The 23,565-nt window shown below is 59.3% G+C and overlaps 1 protein-coding gene across 1 annotated transcript; it reads right to left on the bottom strand.

Annotated features, from left to right (window-relative positions):
• Positions 1-378: 378 nt before the first annotated feature.
• Positions 379-21,300, bottom strand: COL6A1 (collagen type VI alpha 1 chain). Its single transcript, XM_055569855.1, has 35 exons — positions 21,062-21,300; positions 20,443-20,572; positions 18,811-19,011; positions 17,711-17,870; positions 17,410-17,538; positions 17,283-17,303; positions 17,121-17,141; positions 16,998-17,042; positions 16,142-16,195; positions 15,572-15,616; positions 15,446-15,472; positions 15,250-15,276; positions 15,113-15,157; positions 14,738-14,791; positions 14,476-14,538; positions 13,651-13,713; positions 13,506-13,559; positions 13,387-13,422; positions 13,135-13,197; positions 12,461-12,523; positions 7,059-7,121; positions 6,296-6,358; positions 6,124-6,174; positions 5,969-6,004; positions 5,600-5,662; positions 5,337-5,402; positions 4,795-4,830; positions 4,253-4,289; positions 3,987-3,995; positions 3,630-3,763; positions 3,235-3,344; positions 2,901-3,084; positions 2,624-2,804; positions 1,885-1,914; positions 379-1,761 (listed from the first exon to the last, which is right to left on the bottom strand). Exons 1-35 carry the CDS (start codon positions 21,156-21,158, stop codon positions 1,139-1,141), a joined length of 3,084 nt encoding a protein of 1,027 aa, XP_055425830.1. The 5' UTR covers positions 21,159-21,300; the 3' UTR covers positions 379-1,138.
• Positions 21,301-23,565: the final 2,265 nt, after the last annotated feature.

The raw sequence follows: 23,565 nt of genomic DNA, 5'->3' as shown, positions 1-23,565 counted from the left end.
TGCGGGGTCGGGGGTGGGGCCTCTCTGCAGTCTGCTCTGAATCCAGGCTGGATTGCCCAGCCCCTGCAGACATCCTGGGGTGGTTTTGGGGCTGGAATGCTGGCCATCTGGGGGGACTTATCTCCCAGCAGCCCCCACTGCTTCCAATTCTACAGTCAGGGTGTCAGGCTTGTTCTCCCAGCTCCTCCCCAAGTACAGGGGACGGCCTTCAAGCTCCCGATTTTCCTCCAGACCTGGAAGAGGGATGTGGATGGACGGCGCCTGGCCGTGGAGGCACCTCTCAGGCCCTTAGACGCCTCAGCCCCTCTGAGTCCTCCTGTCGCTGCAAAGGGCAAGCACAATGTGCGTTTAACTCCTCGGAACAATGACCACAGAAAGGAGAATGAAAACCTTTATTTGGAAAAGTCGCCCACGTGAACACGGTTGAGAAAAAACACAGAAAGGAGTAAAAGTAAAACTAAAGAACCAAGAAAATCTTCAATGAAATGTAGAATCAATCACTTCCTTGAGGAAAAAGGGCTTCGGCTTGTTTCTGATGAAACGCCTCACTGAGCCCCAGGGGCTGCGGCCAGGCCTCCGGCCCTGGGGTGGGGTGGGGCAGGATAGCACCTTCGCTCTGGGGTTTGCGGTCTGGGCTTTGCCATCAAGGAGGAGTCGTGGTTTCTGCTGGCAGGCGTGAGTGACAAGAGCCTCGTCAGGGGGTTCAGCTCACCAGGGATCACGCTCCTGTGCGAGTTCCCTGGGAGACCTGACTTTGGGGTGAACGAGAGTTTCCTGAAGGACTCTAGGATCAGAGGGAAGTCAAGCTCTGGGTGGTGGTGGCGGGGGGGTGGTGGGGAGGGAAGGCCGTGACAGCTAACCCCAGAAAGGACAGAGAACCAGGTGCCAGGGCTCTGACTGGGATGAGGGGACGTGGACAGGCAGCAAGAGGAGGGCACTTTGGGTGCAGGTTCAGGCAGGCAGCAGAAGGGGGCCGGCAGATCCCCAGCACCGACACTCTGCTCTAGGGGGGTGGGCAAAGCATAGAGCATCGAATCACGGCTTTTCAAGCTTTCCCTTTAAAAAATCCTAGCTAGTCAGGTTGGTCAGGAACGTTGGGTCCCCTCTTGCATCTGTCTCGGTGGCAGGGGCCAGGCCACTAGTCCAGCGCCACCTTCCTGGACACCGTCTGGTAGAAGACACCCCGCAGCAGCGCCTGGTAGCTGGGCACGCGGAACAGGTGGCGCTCGCCGAAGACCACGTCATACTCAGCCGCCTTGCCGGTGACCAGGACACGCACGTGGGGCTCGTTCACCTGGCGGCCCACCACCACCGCGAAGATCTCCAGGCCCGCCCGCTGGGCCTCCTGCACCGCCTTCTCAATGGTGGCCGGCGTGGCGCCCTGCGAGTTGCCATCCGAGAAGAGCAGCAGCCTCTTCTTGGCGGCGGTGGATGAGGCCTCACGGTAGAAGCGGGTCACGTAGCCCAGGGCGTCTATGACGTCGGTGGCGTCATTGAAGAAGTCCATGGAGTCCACGGTGTTGGCCAGCACCGTGTAGTTCTGCAGGAACTGCAGGGCCGCGCGCTCCGGCCGCTGCTGCCCCGTGCCACTGTACTGCACCACCGCCACGCGCACGTCCTGGCCCGGGTCTGTCCGGCTCGCTGTCAGGAAGCGCTCTGCCAGCCGCTTGGCAAAGCGTTTGGTGATGTCAAAGTTGTGGCTGCCCACGCTGGCGGAGCCGTCCAGGAGGATGGTGATGTCGGCCGGGGAGGAGAAGATGACTGCGGGCGGAGCAGCTGTGAGCGTGCACCGCAGGCCCTGGGGCCTGCCCCGCTCCCTACGGCCTCCAGACCCTTCTTACCCAGCGCCCCCCGTAAGCGCCCCACCCACCCCCCAGTACTCACTTGGGCAGGTGTAATCTGGACATTTCTTGTCTGTAAAAGAGAAAACCCCACAGCATGACCCAGCGATCACAAGGACTGCTGTTCCTCCTGTAACTCCCCAGAAAGAGGACGCCTGGCACTTCTGGGGTGGAGGCACGGCCACCACTGTCTCCACCCAACAGGAGCGGTGTCCCTTATTCCAGAGGGGGCCTTTGAGTGACAGAAGGGTCCTCCAGGCACCAGCCCTTCCAAGAGCAGGGAAACCAAGCTCAGGGCAGAGGAAGGGTGCTCTACAGCACAGGCCCCATGCCACAGGCCCCAGATAACACGGACTCCACTGTGCCAGTTGGGCCCTGAGTCTGAGCCTGAAGCATTCTCTAGTTGCTGACCAGCAGCTGCAGTGTGGACTCAGCTCTGATCCTGGGCCAAGCCCAGAGGGACGTGACAAGTGTGCCCCTTACGTGGGAGCCTCTGAGGGGTCTCAGGCTCCAAGGCCCACCACTGCCCACACATTTGGGTGCACCAAACCTCAGACCCCAGGGCACACGTGTGCAGTGGGAGGCCCCGGTGCAGCCCACACCCGGGGAACACCTGTGTGGATGCCGAGCCACAAGGGAGTCAGGCCACAGCCTGTAAGAACGGGGAGCAGCTCAGTGGGGAGTGGACACGCTGCTGGCCATGGGCATCTGCTGCCACAGCCAGAGGTCACAGCAAGTGGAGAGCGGAGAGCAGAGCCACAGGGCCCGCCTGCCATGCTCACCTATGCAGATCTGGGCGGTGATATTCTTCAGGAAGCCATCGTCCAGAAGCTCAGCATAGTTTTCCTTGACCAGTGAGATGCCCGGCCGTCCCTGGGGTGCCAGGCCTTGGCAGGAGATGACATTGAGCTGGTCGGAGCCCGCGGCCAAGCCAAAGACATCCTTGATGCCCACGGAGACCACCTGGGGAGAGGGACAGTGTTGGTGTGGCCCTTGGTGGGGACAGTCCCCCGAGTCCTTGGGCGTGAGGGCGACAGTGTGGTATGGAGGCCGCCCCACCTGGATGTCAGGGCCGCAGAGCACGCTGAGTGGGGTGGTGTCCCTCTGGGTGTCCGAGCGGCCGTCGGTGATGACCAGGGCAATGCGGTTGTTCGGGGTGGGTGGCAGCAGCCGGCTCCGGGTGTACTGCAGGGCCTCGCCCGTGAAGGTGCCGCCGCCCATCCACTGCAGCTTCTTGATGGCCCTGCAGGGCCACAGTACCATTAAGGTGGGAACCAGGAGTCAGGGGGCCAGGGGTCAAGGTCAGGGCCAGATCAGGGCCAGGGTCAGGGGTCAGGGCCCAAGGGGGACTTGGGCTATGATGCGTGTGCAGGCGCCAAGCAGCCACACTCACTCCTTGAGGTCCTGGGCACTCCTGATGTTGGGGTCCCTCAGGTCCACGTGCTCCTGCATCTGGTTGTGGCTGTACTGCACCACGCCCGCATGCGACTGCCCAGGCTCAAACTGCTCAAGAGAGAGCCGCCATGAGGAGCGCCCCCAGGGATCCCCGGGGTGCTGGTGCATCTCCCTGCTCAGGTTGCGCCTCCACCCACTCCCATCCCGGGTTGGACTGGCCCCCAGACCCCCAGGTGGCTCTTGTTCTCTGCTGGGCTGAAGGCTTTGGCTTTTGAGAAACAAGGCATCTCTCTTGCGGCCCCCAGCACCCAGCCCTTCCACTCTGGTGTCAGGACAGACCCCTGCCTCCCTGGGAAACTTCATCCCCGAACAAGGCCAAGGAGGCCGCCTCACCTTGACCAGCTCGTCCTTGCTCAGCCGGTCAATGACCTTGACGATGAAGTCCTTGGCGATCTCGAAGTTCTGTAGACCGATGCTCTCGGAGCTGTCCAGCACGAAGAGGATGTCGATGGGCCCGCACTTGCACTCTGCAGGCGGCAGGGGTGCGGTAAGCCTTGGAGCCCCTCCCAGGACCCCTCCAAAGCAGGGCAGAGAGGGGTGGGGGCTCAAGGACTGGGGGTCATGGAGAGAACTCCGATACCCCCATCCCTGGTTGCGTGAATGACCAGGGGAGGACCGGCAGGCCAGCACCCAGGGCCAATCCGGGGGAGGGGGGGTGAGTCCACCCCCCAGGTGAAGAGTCAGACTCACCACAGCAAGCTGGGAAGAGAAGAAAGAGGTAATCATATGGTGTCAAGACTAACTTCCCAGCCAGCTCCCCCTGCACCCCTCTTGACTTTCTCATGGGAGAACCAGGCATGGAGACTCAACCCCCCAGCCAGGCCCCCCTCTCCCCTCCCCCCAACTTCCTCTCAGGAGGGGCCCACGTCTGCCCTCCTGCCTGCCCGCACCCCCGAGTCAGCATATGGCAGGATGTTCTTTCTCATGAGGGTAGGTATCAAGGGGGAGACACTCACAGCACATTTTCATGATGATGTCCAAAATCTCGCATTCCTGGGGGTGAGGGAAGAGATACTCCCAGGAGACAGAATTGGTTCTCCTGTGGCCCTCCCTGGGGAGTGAGAGGCTTCCCAGAGCTCAGGGGGTGAGGCCAGCCCTCCAGGTCCCCCTCCCCTGGGACTCCAGCTGGGACCACAGAGGGGCTGGGCTGGGCAGGGTGTCCCCCTTCCCAGGGCGTGCTCTGCTCTACCTGTGAGGCCCCTGCCTGCGGGGCATGGACATCTGATGTGGCCTCTGATGTGCGGCCACAGGTGTCTCACTGTGGCCATCACGTGTCCCCCTCATGGCTTTGTATGTTCCCTTACGACCAGCACACATCCCCATTGTGACTGTCCCATGCCCCCACGGCCCTTGTGTTGGCTGTGGCCTCCATGTGTCCCCCATGGCCTCCACATGTTTCCCTGTGGCCATCTTGTGATCTCTGCTGCCGTCAGGCTACCCCCCCCCACAGGAGCCTTGGCCAGAGTGGTCAGTCCCCAAGGATATTCACAATACTTACGTCTGGCCCCGGTGGTCCCACGTGTCCTGGGGGTCCCTGTCAGAGAAAGGATGGGAGAAGGATTGTCAGGGTGGACACTGGGGCCATGCTGATTTCTGGGCCGCAGATCTGACAGGAGCCCTTGGCTGATCCCCTTCATGCAGGGTCCCCCAGCCCTAGGGGGAGCCAAGGCTTCTGCACCTTGAAGGCTGGGGAACCTGCTACTGTCGTCCACCTGGTGACCATTGTCTGATTGTCCCTTCCTGGAGGTCAGTGGGAGCTCACTCCACCACGGGAGAGTGTCCCGGCGGGTCTAACGGTGCCCCCTTGATGGGCAAGGTGCCCAGCCTCACCCAGGTACCACCTGAGGCCCTACCATGCCTGTCACAGCTCTCCTGGAGACCTGCCTCCCCTTCTTCCCACCCCTTCATGCTCAGCCCCCCAGACCCTGAAACTGCATGTCCCCCTAATCCTCCTGGAGCCCATCTCCAGACCCTTGCTCCCAGGTTCCCACCCCAGACTCCACAGCCTCAGGGAGGGCGCCTGCCCACCCATGGACCCACCTGGGGGCCTTCAGGACCTCGGTAGCCCTTTGCTCCTTTGGCGCCTCGTGGAGCAATGTCATTATTCTGGAAAGACACAGTGCAGTGTTGTAGGCTTGCAACACATGGCCAGACCAACTGCTATGAGCCTGGCCACCACCCCCTTGACCCCCAGAAGGCTCAGCCACCCTCGGAGCCACGTTCCCCTATGGTCTGTGGGCTCTGGGCCCTCGAGGCTGAGATTGACTGAGGATGTCGCCAAACGCGGTGGGCTTTGCACTCACGTCCTCTCCGGGGTCCCCAGCTTCTCCCTCGTCCCCCTTGAGGCCAGGGTAGCCTTTGGTGCCCTGCAGGTGACGGAGAGCACATAGTTAGGGGGAGCCGGCCCAGGGTTGGGGTGGGTGCTGCAGCTCTGGGGGCAGGCCTCTGGGGCGGGCCATGCAGAGAACAGATCCCGAGGGGAGTGTCAGCCAGCAGGGTCACCCGGGGCTGAGCAGGGCCTAAGGAGACAGAGACACGGGTGGGGCCTTGGCGATGAGTAGGACTGTGTGCGTCTTCACGTGTTTGCTCAGGTGTAGGAGCAATGTGCTTACATGAGCATGTGTGCCTGTGTGCACCTCCCATGGCCAACAGAGCAGATGGTGTGTACTCACGTTTATCCCAGGAGGACCTCTGCTGCCTGGATAGCCCTGGAGGAAGTGGGAAAGTCACATCAGTCATACCAGTCACACCAGAGGGGCAGCCCCAGCCAGAGAGCCATGTGCCCCCCTGGCTTAAGGGGGCGTCAGGCAGGACTCTGGGTACTCACGGGAAAGCCGGGGAAGCCTTCGGTGCCATTCCCGGGGGGGCCGTCTTCACCCTGGGAGAGCAGATGGAGTCCAGCCACTGCAGTCCTGGACTCGCCCAGGCCAGCTGCTTCCAGATTCTGGGCCCCAGGCAATCTCCCGCCCAGGATGTACCCTTTGCCCTGCGTCACTCACCCTCTCACCCATCAGCCCGGGGTCTCCGGGGGGGCCTGCAGGCCCCGGAGCTCCTTTGGGGCCCTAAGGAGGAGAAAATGAAGTGGACTCTGGGTAGCAAGCCACACAGGCTCGGAGGCACGAGGCCTCCTGGAGGAAAGAGGAGAATTAAATAAGTTAATATGTTTTCATGCAGCATATAGATTACTCAAAGACAGGCTTTTAAACCTGGAATCCTGGAGGCCATGCCACCTTTGGGCCTTAGAGGCTACACCTGCCCCATGTCCACCCAGGGAGTGACCCAAGAAGGAGGTGACCAGAACAGGGACAGGGACCCATGGGGTCGCTGTGGGGGATTCACACCCAAGAGCCCAACCACAGTGGGTGGAGGAGCCAGCAGACACACCACAGGCATGGCCAGCACCAGCATGTCAGCAAAGTTGAAAAATCGTTAAGGTCTAAGTTCATAATGAGAAAAACAACAAAAAACCTTCTCAAGTCAAATTCATAAGGCATAACACGCAAATAAAGAAAAAAAGGAAAAAAATAAGTCAAACTGTTGATGCTGTTTCTCTCTGGGGGAGGAGGGGTTAGATTTCAATTCTCTTTCTTTCTAATATTTTTCTGCATTTTCTAAATGTCATCAGAGTCACACATTCCATGAAGTGAAATGAAACATTTATGTGTAGGAGCCCAGGGGGTTCTCCCAAAGAAGTCTGGGTGGGGGGCAGGGACAGGGGTCAGGCTAGTCCCTGCTGGGATAGCGTCAGGGAGGGCTACTCACCTCGGTCCCAGGGGGCCCCTCATCGCCTCGGTATCCTTTTGGCCCAATGGGGCCAGCCTCGCCCTGCAGAGAGAGGACACACCCGATGGGCTCCTTCTGACCCAGTGGCCCCCAGCCCCACACCCCACCCTTGCTGGCTGCTCCATCCTGCTGCTCCCTGGGGGCCATCGTCTGCCTTCCCGTCCAGGCTTTTGGCCCCCCATGGACTCCACAGACCCCTGACCTATCTTGGGACAGGAAAGGGATGGGAGTGGCCCTGTGTGGTGATGCCTCTTGGTCCCCAGTAGCGCATCCTGGGAACTCAAGGAACCACCTGAGACACGGAAACACCAAACTGGGTGGAGCTCCTGGGGCGCCCACTGTGGGGGGACGGGGATGCCCACCTCGGAGGAATGCAGGGCGCCCACTGCGGGGGGACGGGGGTGCCCACTGCGGGGGACACGGGGTGGGCGAGGCCTGGTGGCTGGGTGCATAACAGGAGAATGGGACCCTATCCTCAGTTTCTCAGTGGCCTTTTCTTGCGATTTGGGAAAACATATTTCCCAGGATCTTCTGCATGGACCCTGGTGTCCGAGCCGACCTCCTGTTGGGTCTGGAGTCGGGAGGGGCTTGTGGGGCCCCTGACAGGGTCAGGAGGGTGGGGCTGAGTTCAGAAGCAGAAGACCTGGGGGCAGGGAAGTTGAACGTGCAGGTGACCAAGTGCCACCTGGGTTGGGAGCCACTGGTCCAGAGGGCACCGTCCCTAGTTGGTCACAGGCTGGGGGGACACAGGGCCCCCTCCCGAAGGAGGCAGCCATTCCCAGCAGTGTCCAGGGTTCCTGCGGCCTAGGAGGAGCCTCCCTTTGCCCCACACTCTTGGCAGCTTCCTTTTATTGCAGCGACCAATTACTCTAAAAACTAATACGGCTGGGATGCACCCAGGACCCCACGCCGGGTCCCGCCTCCAGCGTTTTGTGCCGTTAGAGTTTAATGGCTTCCCGACAGTGCCACAGGAAGGACCTGGGCAGAATGTGTCAGCGCCACTGGCCGAGAGCGCTCACGGCTCCTCAGTTACCGTACAGGGAAGGCCAGGGCCTGGGAGATGGCCTGGCAACAGGGCCTGCTCAGCCTGAGGCCACAGGAGTCAGTTATGGGAACGGGGTGGACACGGAAAGAGCAGGGGTGGGTGACAGTCATTCCAGAAAGAGACACGTAGAGATGAGGGGCTTTAAACCTGATGGAACCGCATTTCAATCATTGAGACAGACTGCACTCGTGTGCATTGTGACCATGGGCTGTTCACTGAAAAAGCCACACAGGGCAAGCCCACCCCTCTTCCACCGCTGGAGTCTACGCTCCTGACAAATCAGAGGTGAGCAAAACCACACTGAAAGGGGTGAGTGCATCTGTAAATCTTTGTGCACAAGCAGGACAACCTCAACTGCAAGGGATCCCAGACAAGCTCAGGACAGATGAGAACAATGTCTGCACCATGGGGGCAGCCCCCCATCCCCTACCACCGCGGGGAACACAGACCCTGGCGGGAAGTGATCACCTGCATGAACAGCCCAGCAGAGACCACACTCAGCCCACAAACACACCAACAGTCAAACCGGGAGACGAGTAAATGTGCGGAGCCAGAGTCTCATCACAGCTCATGTTGGCAGAGGTGTGTGTGCAGCTTGTTTTACACTCTTGGGGGAGTGTGAGTGGGGGCCAGACGGGCAGGTAGGTAGGATTATTCGGCAAATGTCAACTCACACACACAACACTGGGGCTGAGACATTTTGCTGCCAAGGATTTACATTCTGGATATTGCCTTGGAAGTTCTTCGGGATGCATGGACGAGCAAGTGGGTGGGCAGATAGATGGATGGATGGATATACATACATCCATGGATATATGACAGATGACTAGATAGATGGGTAGATGGATAGATGGATAGATACACACATGTGTACACATTGTAAAAAAAAGCAAAAAGGCAAAATGGCTGTCTGAGGAGGCCTTACAAATAGCTGAGAAAAGAAGAGAAGTTCAAGGCAAAGGAGAAAAGGAAAGATACACCCATTTGAATGTAGAGTTCCAAAGAATAGCAAGGACAGATAAGAAAGCCTTCCTCAGTGATCAGTGTAAAGAAATAGAGGAAAACAATAGAATGGGAAAGACTAGAGATCTCTTCAAGAAAATTAGAGATACCAAGGGAACATTTCATGCAAAGATGGGTACAATAGAGGACAGAAATGTTATGGACCTAACAGAAGCAGAAGATATTAAGAAGAGGTGGCAAGAATACACAGAAGAATTATACAAAAAAGATCTTCATGACCTAGATGACCACGATGGTGTGATCACTCACCTAGAGCCAGACATCCTGGACTGCGAAGTCAAGTGGGCCTTAGGAAGCATAACTACCAACAAAGCTAGTGGAGGTGATGGAATTCCAGCTGAGGTATTTCAAATCCTGGAAGATGATGCTGGGCAAGTGTTGCACTCAATATGCCAGCAAATTTGGAAAACTCAGCAGTGGCCACAGGACTAGAAAAGGTCAGTTTTCATTCCAATCCCAAAGAAAGGCAATGCCAAGGAATGTTTAAACTACTGCACAACTGCACTCATCTCACATGCTAGCAAAGTAATGCTCAAAATTCTCCAAGCCAGGCTTCAATAGTACATGAACTGTGAACTTCCAGATGTTCAAGCTGGATTGAGAAAAGGCAGAGGAACCCGAGATCAAATTGCCAACATCCTTTGGATCATATAGAAAGCAAGAGGGTTCCAGAAAAACATATACTTCTGCTTTATTTACTATGCAACAAAGCCTTTGACTGTGTGGATCACAATAAACTGTGGAAAATTCTGAAAGAGATGGGAATACCAGACCATCTCAGACCTACCTCCTGAGAAATCTGTATGCAGGTCAAGAAGCAACAGTTAGAACTGGACATGGAACAACAGACTGGTTCCAAAACATCAAGGCTGTAGATTGTCACTCTGCTTATTTAACTTCTATGCAGAATACATCATGCAAAATGCCGGGCTGGATGAAGCACAAGCTGGAATTAAGATTGCCGGGAGAAATATCAATAACCTCAGATACACAGATGACACCACCCTATGGCAGAAAGTAAAGAAGAACTAAAGAGCTTCTTGATGAAAGTGAAAGAGGAAAGTGAAAAAGTTGGCTTAAAGCTCAACATTCAGAAAACTAAGATCATAGCAAATAGATGGGGAAACAATGGAAACAGTGACAGACTTTATTCTTTTGGGCTCCAAAATCACTGCAGATGGTGACTGCAGCCATGAAATTAAAAGACGCCTGATCTTTGAAAGAAAAGCTATGACCAACCTAGACAGCATATGCAAAAGCAGAAACATTACTTTGCCAACAAAGGTCCATCCAGTCAAAGCTATGGTTTTCCAGTAGTCATGTATGGATGTGAGAGCTGGACTATAAAGAAAGCTGAGCTCTGAAGAATTGATGCTTTGGAACTGTGGTGTTGGAGAAGACTCTTAAGAGTCCCTTGGACTGCAAGAACATCAAACCAGTCCATCCTCAAGGGAATTAGTCCTGAATATTCATTGGAAGGACTGATGCTGAAGATGAAGCTCCAATACTTTGGCCACCTGAATCGAAGAGCTGACTCATTGGAAAAGACCCTGATACTGGGAAAGAGTGAAGGCAGGAGGAGAAGGGTATGACAGAGGATGAGATGGTTGGATGGCATCACTGACTAGATGGACATGAGTTTGAGAAAGCTCTGGGAGTTGGTGATGGACAGGGAAGCCTGGTGTGCTGTAGTCCATGGGGTTGCAAAGAGTCAGACATGACTGAGCGACTGAACTGAATGGACACATGTACACAGGTGATGGGTGGATAGACAGATAAAGATGGATAAACACATGGACGGACGGACAGATGAGCTGACTGAACAACAGATGGATGTTGATATTTTTGACAGTATTTTTCTGTAAAGCAAAACACTGCAGACAATCTACACACAGTCCATGCGAATGATGAGGGGCAGGAAGCAGACCCTTCCAAGGACGCCAAGAAAGAGGCCCCATCGCAGGCCAAGGGTATCCAGCCCTGGCTGCACCCTGCATCTCAGGGGCCCTCAGGGGCTTGTGGGTCCCGCGGGCAGCCCTCGCCCCACGGGAGGTGGTGGGTGGAGTGCGGGGCTCGCAGGACCCAGCTCCCGTGCCGTGCATCTTCACCACGCACGTTGATCCGTTTGCTACGTGTTCACGTGCGTATGGTCTGTCTCCCCACTGAACTGCCAGCACGCCTGCCCCATGAGGCTGGCACCAGGCTGTGTGCCCTCCTTCCAGTGCTTCTCCAGGGCGGGCTGGAGCTTGAGTGGGTTCTGCAGACCTCTTCCAGGACCCACTGGCCACCAGGAGTGCCAGGACACCACCAGAGCCCCAGCATGGCCTGGCCAAGACCACCCATCAGTGTGGTGTGGCAGCTTCGACAAACCCGACAGCCAGGCTCCTGCCTTGCCCCTCTGGCCAAGGCCTGCTCAGTGGTGACAGCCCATCCCAACCTGCCTCGCCTCCGTGTGCATTCTCTCACCCCACATGCCCTCCACTTGCGAACCAAACCCTGTGGCAGGACCCAGTCAGGGTCTGGAGAAGATGGGCTGAGAGTACCAGTAACAAGAGGGGAGCCTTCGGGCCCGATGCTCCCTGGGGGAGTAGTCTCAGCTCTCCCATCCAGCCGCTCATAGCTTCCAGCCTATTCCCTGACTGCTCCTCCCGCCCAGCCCACTGCTTCCTCAGGCCTCCACTGTCTTCCCCTCCCCTAGCATGGCCTCTAGAAGGTCACGCCCAGGAATTCTGGAATGTTCCTTGGACTGACACTCCCAAGTCAACTTCCTGCCAGCATCTCACCCCCGGGGCTCCAAACCCTGAGGGAGGTTTACACAGTTCATCTCCGGTATGGTGCCTGTCTCGGCTCAGTCTTCCGAGACCTCGCCCGTCTCCCCAGGCTGGAGGGGTCCCCAGGGCCCAGGCTCTAGCACGCCTCTGCTGCTGGCAGCCCTGCCCCCACTGATCTTGATGGCTCACTTCCCGGCTTCCACCCTCACTGATCTCTTCCAGCACCAGCCACACCAGGGCACCCTCCCCACTCTGAGGGCAGCGTTGGGGGCAGCATGGGGGGGTCTTTGCTCAGGGTTGTGTCCTGGCAGTGCCCACCCAGGGACAGGGCTCCCCCTGTGAGCACTGGTCCACCTTGCCAATCCGTACCAGCCCCCTGGCCGCCATCCCCCCAACCCCAGACACCCCAGGTCTCCAGGCCACACCCCCACAAGGAAGCACCTGGGTGTGCAGTGAAGAGACCTCCCCCTGCATTTGTGAGCTGCTCCCATCTGGCAGCACCACGCCCTGCTCCCCCCACCACCGCCAGCCAGGCTTCCTACCGGGTCACCGGGGACACCGACGGGGCCTTCTCGTCCCTGGTCACCTTGGGGTCCAGCTTCACCCTGGGGAGGAAAAGCCACTGAGGAGGAGATGGAGGAGGATGGCTGCCCTGGGGGCCACTGGCTGAGGCCCGGCAGCTTCTGTCATCCGCTGCGCATGGCCTCGCTTCCTTCTCACCCCTGTCCTCCAACGTGGCACGTGCTTGGCCATCAGGGGACTCGTGTTTTCAAGGGGCCATGATGAGGGGCCGATACCCCTGCCGAGGCCTGGAGGCAGCTCATTTCCACGTCCCCCCTCCCCCAGGCAAGGGTTGGGGGGGCACTGGCCACACTCCTTTCTGTGAAATGTAAACTCAAGAACAAGCAGGGCGATGCTGACGCCGTGGTGGGCGGAGCAGGGAGGCCTAAGGATTTGCGTTCTGCCTCTAATTCGAATCTGTTGCTGACCTTTCTCTGCAGCTCGGGGCCTGGGGGACAAGGTCCCACACAGGCAGTGGGCAGGAGAGGGGGATCTTTGGGACATGGGAGTCCAGGGTGTGGGTCACCCACATCTCAGGGCCAGAGGGTCATGGTGGCCTGTCCTTGATTCTGATGGCCTGATCCCAGTCTGGGCCGGTCTCTGCCCCCCCACCCCCCGAGGGCATGGGGGTCCCAGCTTGGGGACAGTGACTCACCGGGTCTCCTCTTGGGCCCCGCGCACCTGGGGTCCCTCGAGGTCCTCTTTCCCCAGGGCCGCCCTGTGTGGAGGGAGCAGAGGCGGTGAGGTGTGGGGTAGGAGCCCAAGGCCCGGGCTTGGGGCGGTCCCCCCAGCAGATGCCAGGACGTGTGGTCTCTCTGTCTCATGCCCTGCCCTGTCCACCTGGGGCCATGTGGGCCACACCAGTCACACCGGCCACTGACTGGTGAGGCTCAGAGCACCCGCTCACCCTCTCTCCGGGGGCTCCGTCTGGTCCTGCATTTCCCTAGAGTAAGAGGAATCGACATGAGTTCATCAGCAGCAGGATCTCCGTTGAGTCTGGGGTGTCACGGGCAGGAAGGCTCCTACCTCATCGCCGGCTTCTCCCTTCTCTCCCGGGGGACCGGGCTCTCCAGGCTCACCCTGAGAACAACAGCACAGACCGTCTCCTCTGACCCTGCGGCCCTCCCAAGTACGGGCACCCCCACTGCATCAGGGAAATGTGCACGCTCACCTCATCTCCGGGGGGCCCCGTGTTCCCTGGCCTCCCAGGCTCCCCGTCTGCTCCGGGCTCACCCTGGAAAGACCTGAGGGTCAGCCTTCAGGAGGCCGTGCCTGGCTATCCTGGGGGCCCATGGCCCCACGCTGGGCCCCCTCACCCAGGCTTCAGGCTGCGGTCCCTGACGACCCTAGCTACCCACATCTCTGCACCTAACCCACTTCCCAGGTTCAGACACTGCCCATGGCAGGGGCCAGCCAGGCCCTCGGGAGTGGAAGCCTGGGGTCGCCAGGCTGGGGGCTGGCACCCTCAGACCTCAACCACACTCCAGGACATCCGTGTTGCTAGGATGCGTTTGGGACAGAATCCGTGTTACTCCTCCAACTTTTCCAGTACTTCCTGTTGCTGAAAACTCAGAGAAATATCAGCAACAGATTCGAATTAGAGGCAGAAAGCGAATCCTCAGGCCTCACTGCTCTGCCCGCTGCAGTGTGAGTATCTCCCTGCTTATTCTTGAGTTTACATTTCACGTGAGCGGGTCGATCCTGGGTTGACTGGAGAGCTGCAGGCTGCAGGGACGGTCTCGAGGTGCCCAGAGAGGCCTCAGACTGACGGGCAGGTGCAGGAAGTGCAATGGGGGCGGGACACGCCCAAGGCTAGGCACCCAGTACTCTCCCGGGCAGAGGTTCCCATGCCCATCCCTGCCAGCCCGGGAAGGGCAGTGGGGCCTGGTCCCCACATTAAAGCCGAGAACCTGCTTCCAGAAGGAATTTCTCCTCAATGCCAGGCGGGTCGTGAAGCCCCAGCTGGGCCCACCTTCTGTGGGCTCGAGTCACTGACCTTCTGTCCTTTCAGTCCGAAGGCACCTGCATCACCCTTGGGCCCGGGGGGTCCTTGGATACCCTGGGGAGAGGATGCAGAGTCAGAGCATAGTCTGAAACGGCAGCCACTGGCAGCCACTTGCCGGTGAGGGACAAGCCAGCAGGGCAGGTCCCCAGGCCACAAGGCATGCGTGACTTTGCATGGTTGGCAAGAGGGTTGAGGCAATTTTCACTTCTGAGAGCTTACAGCCTTAAGATGTGGGTGAGAGAAAGTGACTTACATCGAATCCGGGTGAGCCCTTGCAGCCTGGCAGGCCAGGGTACCCTGTCTCCCCCTGCAAGGAGGAAGGTGGGTTTGGGGAATCAAGCCTCTCAGCTCTGGCTCATCCACCATTTCCCAAGAAAGTTCCCCCCAGTGGAAGATGCTTGGCTGGGTAGCTTAGGGTCCACTGGGACCTGAGGCTTGGCAGGAATCAGCAACAGATTCTAATCAGAGGCAGAACGCGAATCCTGCCTTCCATGCTACCTCAGAGGTGCCCAGGGTGGCCACCCATGAGACCCCTACACACCCACCTCCTCGAGGATAGCCAGCCTGGCCCACCATCCCTTCCCCGAAATATGTGCCCCGCCTCCACCCTCCCCGAGCTCAGGGTGACCTTCATGCCATCCACGCCGTCCATGCCACGCTTTCCCTTCTCGCCCTGAGAAGTGAAAAAATCAAAGGTCAGACGAAGGTCAGATTGCACCCCCACAGGGCAGTGTCCCCACCAGCTGTGCCCCTCTGGCATCTCACCTTGTAGCCTTTGGGTCCCCTGGAGCCCTGTGGAGATAGAAAGGGAGGGTGAGGGGCTTGGTCTCCCCATCGTGGGGTGAGGCACCCCCAGCTCATTGCAGCCCTGCCACGCCACGAACGGGCAGCTTTGTCCTTGTCCAGAGTAGGGGGCCACTCCATGCCCCAGGGACACGTCCCACAGCCTCAGGTCACTCACCTTCTCCCCTCGGCTCCCTTTTTCTCCCTACACAGCAAACAGAGGAGAGGAAGGGGCTGTGAGGGGTGCCGGAGGCCTGATGCCCTAAGGCCCAGGGCAAGGCCGCATGGGGGAGGAGAGACCCACCTTCATGCCCTGGTAGCCAACGGGTCCAAGGTCCCCAGGTCTTCCCTGCGGCAGAGGAGGGGGGAGTGTTAGACATCCCTGGGAGCAGGAAACCCCCACCCAGCCCCTCACTCCCCACCCTACTCAAGCCTGGTCAACTGGAGAGACCCGGCAGGCTGACCACTGACCTGTGTCCAAGAAGCACCCTGCTGTGGAAGCCCAATCCCACTCCTGGGGGCTCTCAGTGGAGCTCCAGGGAGGGAGAGACACAGGGCCCCCCCCGGGGTGGAGACCACCACGGCTGAAGCAGAGGCCACCTGCTGGCCGACCCCTGCCACCTGTCCTCTGTGAGCAGGTGGGCCTGTGGGGGGGCGGCTGAGGGGTGTGGGGGTCTGCCCGGGTTGCGGTGCTGGAGGGCCAGCTGTGCCATGTGCCCCCGAGTCCTCATCACCCCCAGGAGCCGTGTCCTCTGAGGATCAGGCCACATGGTGCTCATGAAACCAGTCATCCTTCTGGAAGTTTCTGCAGTCTGGCTCCCTGGCCTCTGGCTGCTCAGTGTCCCAACCCCTCAGTCAGGTACCCGGCACTCACAGGCTCTCCAGCTTCTCCTTTCTCTCCTGGGAGCCCCGGCTTCCCTCTTTCTCCCTAGAACAGAGAGCAGATCATGGTCAGAGGGCAGATTCCATTTATTTCTAAAAAGCTGGTGAAAGGAAGCCCCTACTTGCTAACAAAAAAAAGTCTATGAAGCTATTCCATCCCATCTCCAGCATCTACATGGTTTCCAGTCACCTTTCCCATGGTCTAGGGTGTGAGACCAGGCCCAGGGTCTCTGCCATACACTCCGCCAAGCCCTGGGGCTGCCTGGCGCCAGCAAAAATAACCCTGACTCTTTTCTGTCTGCCTGTTCTTGCTGCCGTGCTGGGCCCCCAGGGGCGGGTGGGAGGGCAGGGTGGATGCAGTCTGGAAGCCCCCTGTGGGAGGTTGGCCACATGGCTCCATGGCCACTGGACTTGACACTTTCCAGGAAAAGCCAGAAATACAGAATTTCATGAGTGAGCTCCCGGGTTGTGAATACTAGCCACGAATTTTGTTTTCCAGTCCGGCCTCGGGCCCATGTGTGCATCCATCCCAAGGCAGGCCCACCTCCAGGAGCAGAGCCACAGGGACCCTCACTCCAGGAAGGCCATGCCGTCCACCACGGGAAGGAGGCTGGGGCAGCAGCCCCCACTCCACGGCAGCCATGGCCACCACATCGGCTGTGGGGTCACCACGCCTAGACCCTCTCCCATGGCTGGGACACCTGCTCAGCACAGCAGGTGGGCGGTGGGGCTGAGGGCAGCTGCCTGGGGTCCAGCTGCACCCCTAGACCTGGCGCCAGCCTGTAGGGTATTTCTCCCAGGCTTCCCCCCTCCATCAAGGTAAGCACCGGCAGGATGTGGCCACTTACCTCGTACCCAGGGTCGCCTCGAGGCCCGGGGGGTCCTCTGGCGGGCTGCAAGACACAAAAAGAAGTCAGTGGGGGCACCATTGGGGCAGCCCAAGGGTGGGGGTGGGCAAGGGCCACACTCACCTGGCACTCGAAGGAGCAGCACTGTGGGATGGGAGGAGGACAGAGGGACATGTTAGGAAGCGTGGGCATGGCCACGCCAGCCGCCCGTGCTCAGGCTGCTGGTGGAGGAACGGGTGCTGGTGATGCCAGGGCGGGGGGTGGGGTGGGGGGGGAAGCGCTTACCACTTGCTCCACATTATTTTTCTGAAAAGTGAGAGAGAAAAGTCAAATCAGCTTCCATTCCTGGGCACAGGGTTTCTGGCACCTGGACTCGGCGGGGTGCTGGGGTGGGCCTGCAGGCGGTGCTCACGATCATGTCCGTGATGGTTTCAATGGTCTGGCTGATGACTTCCTCGGCGTCGCGGCTCTGCCCCCAGTCGGCCGCCGTGAAGTTGCGCCGGTACGTGTGGTCCGTGGCGATGATGCTCAGACGTGGCTCCTGCCGTGGATGCAACCAGAGCGAGGGTGAACGTCAGTGACAGTGGGAGCGCCGGGCCCTCCCCTCCTCTGCTCCCCTGGAGCCCAGTCCCTCAGGCTATGTCCGTACCCCTCTCCCATTGTAGTCCCTGGGAACCCCCTCCCTCCACTGCAGGCCCTGGGGGGTGCCGCACCAGGTGGTCGGGCGTGATGGCCACGGAGAAGACTTTGATGCCCAGATGCTTGGCCTCGTTCACAGCATCCTCCAGGCCCCCGCAGGGCTCCTTGTAGCCCTCCAGGGGGTGCCCGTCAGTCACCACGACCAGGTACTTGTTCTCCTTCAGGTGGGAGCCCCTGCAGGGTGTGGAGGAGGTGAAGCCACCTGGCCCAGCCTCCTCAGGCCACCGCTGACCCTCACAGCCCAGGGGCCCATTGGGACCACATCGCTGAGACCCCGAGGCTGGAGGTGAGGGGAAGGGGGCTAGAGACCCCAGAGGGAGATGCAGACCCAAGGGTGGCTCTCAGAGCAGTGTTTCCAGTTTCTCTGTGCTGATCTGGCCACAAGGTGGGCTTACGGAAAGGGATAAGAGTTGAACCATAAAAAAGGTGAGCACCAAAGAACTGATACTTTTGAACTGTGGTGTTGGAGAAGACTCTTGAGAGTCCCTTGGACTGCAAGATCAAACCAGTCTATCCTAAAGGAAATCAGTCATGAATATTTATTGGAAGGACTGATGTTGAAGCTGAAGCTCCAATATTTTAGCCACCTAATGTGAAGAGCCGACTCACTGGAAAAGACCCTGATCCTGGGAAAGGTTGAGGGCAGGAGTAGAAGGGGTTGACGGAGGATGAGATGGTTGGAGGGCATCACTGATTCAATGAACATGAATTTGAGCAAGCTCCAGGAGATGGTGAAGGACAGAGGAGACAGGCAGGGCTGCAGTCCATGGGGTCGTAGAGTGGGACACAACTGAGCAACTCAACAGCAACATAGGAAAGGATATTAAAACAGAAAATAAAGTTATGTGGGGTCACATTTCAGGACCCCTCTGCCTTCAGTGGTTGAGGACACAGTGGATAGCTGGAGGGAGGGACAGAGTGGTAGAGAGTGAGGGGGCAGGCTGGGCGGTGGCCACCAGCATGACCCCCTCGGGCACTAGGTCTGCTCTGGGGACCTCAGGCACCAAAGTCCGCCAGCCAGCGGGCACCGACCAGGCAGCGCTGGGCACTCCCCAGGCAGAGCTACGGCAGTGGGGGGCGGGGCGCGGGGCACCATAGGGCGGCAGGCACTGACCCCACGAGCAGCTCCTCCAGACCCTTCTTGATGGCGCAGTCGGTATAGGTGCCCTTTCCGAAGTACTTGACAGCGTCCACGCTGCTCTTAAGCTCGTCGCGGCCGCTGGGCATGCGCGTGAGCCCACGGATGATCTCCACCTCGTCGCTATAGTGCAGCGCTCCCGCATTCCACACCAGGTTGCGGTCACAGCGGTAGTACCTGAGGGCCCAGGATGGTGAGCGGGCCTCCCCACACCCCGGCCCGCTCTCCTCCCCTGCTCAGCGGGGTCACCGGTGGACAGACGGCCAGTCTCCTCTCACACCGAGAGGGAGGAGCCTATGGCCCCGTGAGCAGCCCCGAGACACTGGTCCCCGCGCCGGGGGGCACATGGTGGGGAGACGGCGGTGGCCAGGAGGGTGGGCCCAGCCAGCTAGTGACCACCATGTCCCCTGATCTCCAGGGCCTCAGATGAGGAGCCGTGAGCCAAGACCCTATCCCAGGGCCATGGAGTGGGGGACAGCCTCTGCATAGACAGCAGTGGAGCCGGTGACAGGGCACAGGGGGAGGGAGGGGATAGGACCCCTGGATTTGAGTGGCTTCTTCTCTCTGCCCTGGTCACTTTGGCTGAGGATCTCAGGCGGTAGCCAGGCTCCTCCAGCCCATCAGCAGACGGGTGACAGAGGCCTCTGTGGGGCGCCAACAGCCCCAAAGGCAGGAAGAGCCCCCAGTTCACAATTGGAGTGAATGAGATATGGGGCCAAAGCCCCCCAGAGTGGGATTCTGGGTCACCTGGCTGCCCCCTGCTCGCTCTATGAAACTTGTCCACACCTGGGCCCTCCCTGGCCTTCATAAACCCGGGCATTTCAGGAGGTCTGGGGTTTCGGTCCCACCGTGCCCTGCATTGGGCAGACGGTCCTCCTTCCCTGCAGCCTTTCTGGTGGGTGGGAGGCTGGGAGCCTGTGTCAGGGGGTCAGTGGGTCAGAATGGGAGGAGGGGTGTGGCCTGTGAAGGTGGGGGAGATGGGGTGGAACCTGGTTCTGAACTTAGCCCGCCCCCTGGCCCGGCCCCACCTCCTTGCAGGCGTGTCCCGTCCTCGGCCACACCCACTGCCAGGGGCTCCCCCACGTGTGAGTGGATGGATGGATGGATGCAGCATGTTGCCCCCATAGCCAACACCAGGCTGGGGCCCCTCTGACCAGGACACTGGACACGGGGCACACTGAGACCTCGGGTCTGGGACTTGGGCTGTGACCGTCTACTTGGGCAACCGTCAGTATCCAGGTGGCTGGTGAGGGGCGCCCCCTCTAGGTACCAGGAAGACCCACAGGGCCTCAGGCCAGCTTCCCAAGCCGGCTCAGGGATGGGGAGGGGAGCTGTTCAACACTGCGTTTGGGGAGCTCAGGCTGTAGCACTGTCCCCCTTGGCCCTCCTGGCTAAACAGCCGGCTCCATCTCAACTCAGTCTCTTTCTAGCCCATCTGAACCACACAGCCCCAGGGGAAGGGACTCAAGTGGCCTGGCCAACACTGCTCTTCTCAGATGGGGACAATGAGGCCCAGCTCTGCCTGCTGGCTGTGGCAGGGGAGACACCAGTCTGTCTCCCCCGCCCTCCAAGAGGATGGTGGACGGGAGGAGGAAGACAAGGTCCTACCTGTCCTTCAGGTTGTCAATGAAGCGCTTGGTGAAGGACTTGACCTTGTCCACCAGGGCCCCATAGGGCTTCAGCCTCAAGGCCACACTCTCGGAGGTGTCCAGCACAAAGAACAGGTCCACAGGGCAGTCTGGGCCAGGGACAGGAGGAGAGGCTCAGCCCTGCGCTCCCCCTTCCCCAGGGGAGCCCCCCCAGCCGCACTGGCCACTTCCCCAGCCAGTCACCCCCTTATACCAAGTCAGGCCCCAACACTCCTAAAAGAGCAAGGAGATGTTTCGCATTGTGTTTCCAAGTTGAATTTAAAACTACCAGGGAGGGGCTTGACCTTCAGGAGAGGGTGGGTAGGACCAGGTGACCGTTTCCTTTCTGACCACAAGGAAGGAATCAGAAGGAGCTGATGATGGAAGCAGAGGGGGTGCAGTGCCCACTGAGGACAGACACTCAGGGGGCACAAGAGCTGAGACCCGGTGAGGCCCATCCTCCTCCCCAGGGTCCCCCGCCAGCTGGGCCGCATCTAAGTGCTTGAGCATCATGGCAGGGGCCGGGGTCCCCTGGACCTCACACCGGATGCGTCTGGTCCAGGCCGGCCTCGCCCAACAGATGCGGCAAGTCCACTCACCTTGGAAGGCGATGGCCCTTGAGGCCACGGTGTCGTCCTGCGCGGAGGCCCAGCAGGCCTGCAGCAGCAGGGGGAGCAGAGCGCGGGGCAGCCTCATGTCACCGGCCGTCGTGTCACCATGGAGCAAGGGCTGGGGGCAGGGTGGGCTGCAGTGACCGTGATGCTGGCCGCGCAGAGAGAAGTCGTGTCTGCTCCCTTTCCGGAGTTTCAGCCCAGGAGGGAGGGAGGGGTGGAAGGAGGAGAGGGTGGAGGAGGAGCCTGGTGGGGGGCGTCGCTCCCAGCTCTGGGTGAGTCACTCCCTCTCCCCTCCCCCTGGAGCCCTCGGCAGCAGGATTTACCTCCCTGGTTTATGAGGACTTTTATTTGCTTACGGTTCTCATGTTGAGTTTAAGAAGTCTGAAAAAGAGTGCATAACCCAAGACGAATTTCCCTGAAACATGTTTTGGGCGTTTCCAGTCCTGGCCTGGGATCCACCGGCCTCTTCACCTCCCCCTCACTAACCAATTTCTACAAAGTGGTGCTGTTTGTTTAAATGTTTCAACTCTGTGGATCTGTCTGACTTTCGAGCTGTCATATAAATACCTCTTCAGGGTTTACATATTGACGAAAGATCTTTCATTTTTACTCTAGGGAAGCACAGAACAATAACGACACATACATTTGTGTGTACGTGTATTCAGTTGCGTCCGACTCTTTGTGACACCATAGATTGTAGCCCCCCAGGCCCTCTGTCCGCAGGATTTTTCTGCAAGGATACTGGAGCGAGTTGCCACTTCCTTCTCCAGAGGATCTTCCTGACCCAGGGATCCAACCTGTGTCTCTTGAGTCTCCTGCACTGGCAGACAGGTTCTTTACCAGCTGAGCCACTGGGGAAGCTGGAGTGCGTGTGTAGACAGAGACACAGTGAGGAGCCGAGGCCCTGCTTCTGAGGACAGGTGTGAAGGCCCCACTCTGGGGCCTGTTGAGGTTGGGCTCTGGGTGAGGCCACACCCACCCCAGCCCCAGAGAACATTCTAGATCTTTCCCAGAGCTGGCGCTGTTAACACTGGTCTAATGTCAGCCGAAATGTTTTTTAGTTTAAGACATGCAGAAATCGTGTAACCGTAAGAAGTTTGGAGAACTTTGGAAACCGTGTGTCTCAGTGACTGCTCTCTTCCAGTCTCTTCCAGTGTCTCCCCGTTCCTACTTTCTGAAGCCTGTGGACTGACTAGGGTGGTTTCTCCTGCCCCGAGCCTCACCAGCCCTGCTGTGGGCACTTCTGTTTGTGCCTCAGGGTCTGCCGTAGGCACCCAGCTTCCAAGTCAAAGAAAAAGCCTCAGCTCCTCATGCCAGGCTGTTACCTGCCATGGCCTCTCCAAGTCTGAGCTGTTTTATCTGCAGAGATAGCAACTCTTAGGTTCTTGCAGGTTTGGAGAAGAAATCGAACCATATTGTACAAAACCAGGAACCGTGAGTCTGGGTGGTTCTGAACACACAAGGTGGACCGGCCTTGGCAGCGTCAACACCCCCACCCCCAGGGCCCAGCCAGCCCCCTGCCCCATCCCTGCAGGGCTCCCGGGAGCCGGGCAGACAGCACAGCTGCCCTGAGGGACCGTCTGCCAGGGTGTAAGGGAGGAAGTTTGGGGCTCAGGGCTCTACAGTCCCCCACTTGTGGAGAAGAGAGAGGACAGGCAGCCGGGTGCCGCTGTCTCTTCCTCTCGCTCCCCCAGGGGCCTTGCTGACCCCTCCCCAGGGCGGGGGTGTCACTCATGTGAAGTCTGAGAGCAGCCTTGGGGGAGCGGGCCTTCCCCACAGCACTGCGGTGACCATAAGGGAGGCTGCCGGGTGGGAGCACCAGAATCCCCCACCTCCAGGGTCATGAGGGGGCTGCTACAGGGACATACTCGGCCCCGAGGATGCAAGCACCCCCCCACTCCGAACTGCGCCTGGCATCCAGCATCCATGAGAGGTGAGCAACAGACAGGTCAAGATCCACTAGGACCGGGGTCAGGGTGGGGCAGGTAGCAGGGCTCCTGCAGGTTTGAAGGGATCCACCCCACCACCCCGTGACCCTGTTCGGGTGGCCGAGGTCTCCAAGGGGGGAGTCAAGGCCCTGGAGAGGGGCTAGGAGGCTTGGAGACAGGAGGCTTGGGAACAGGGCTGTCCCCAGGAGGGGCAGGGTGGTGATAGGAGCCCTGCACCCATGCTGGGTGGTTGCTTCAGGGAAGCACAGGTCACACAGGGTGTGGCCTGCAGTGTCCTGTGCCCCTTGGTGCCCGGAGGCCACGCGACTCACTCCCTGGTCTCGGGCCTCCGAGGGGCTGGAGCACTGGGCTCCGGACCCTGACAGGAGCCCTCCGGGAGACCCTCCAAATGGACTCCTGCACCTCCCCAACCCCTGAGTCACCAGAAGCCTTCAAAAGTAGTTGTGAGGCAAGAGGAAGTCCACCAGGGCGGTCGTCGGGGTTAAAACCCAACCATGGAGTGGGTGGAAGCTGGGAGGAAACGGCTGGCGTCCGCAGGGC

Source organism: Bubalus kerabau, chromosome 2, assembly GCF_029407905.1.
Source record: "Bubalus kerabau isolate K-KA32 ecotype Philippines breed swamp buffalo chromosome 2, PCC_UOA_SB_1v2, whole genome shotgun sequence".
NCBI classification, from domain to species: Eukaryota; Metazoa; Chordata; class Mammalia; order Artiodactyla; family Bovidae; genus Bubalus; species Bubalus kerabau.
Note: the sequence above shows the minus strand (reverse complement) of the source record. Positions and strands in the feature narration are given on the sequence as shown.

What these genes read in the sequence shown, in the direction of transcription:
- COL6A1 (XM_055569855.1), bottom strand. Translation starts at nt 21,158, where the DNA reads ATGAGGCTGCCCCGCGCTCTGCTCCCCCTGCTGCTGCAGGCCTGCTGG. An exon ending in ATTGACAACCTGAAGGACAG is followed by an intron (nt 19,012 to 20,442) that starts GTAGGACCTTGT and finishes CTGGGCCCTCAG; the next exon opens with GTACTACCGCTGTGACCGCA. An exon ending in ACGGAGCCCCCGGAGAGAGG is followed by an intron (nt 13,198 to 13,386) that starts GTGAGCGGGTGC and finishes CCCTCCACACAG; the next exon opens with GGCGGCCCTGGGGAAAGAGG.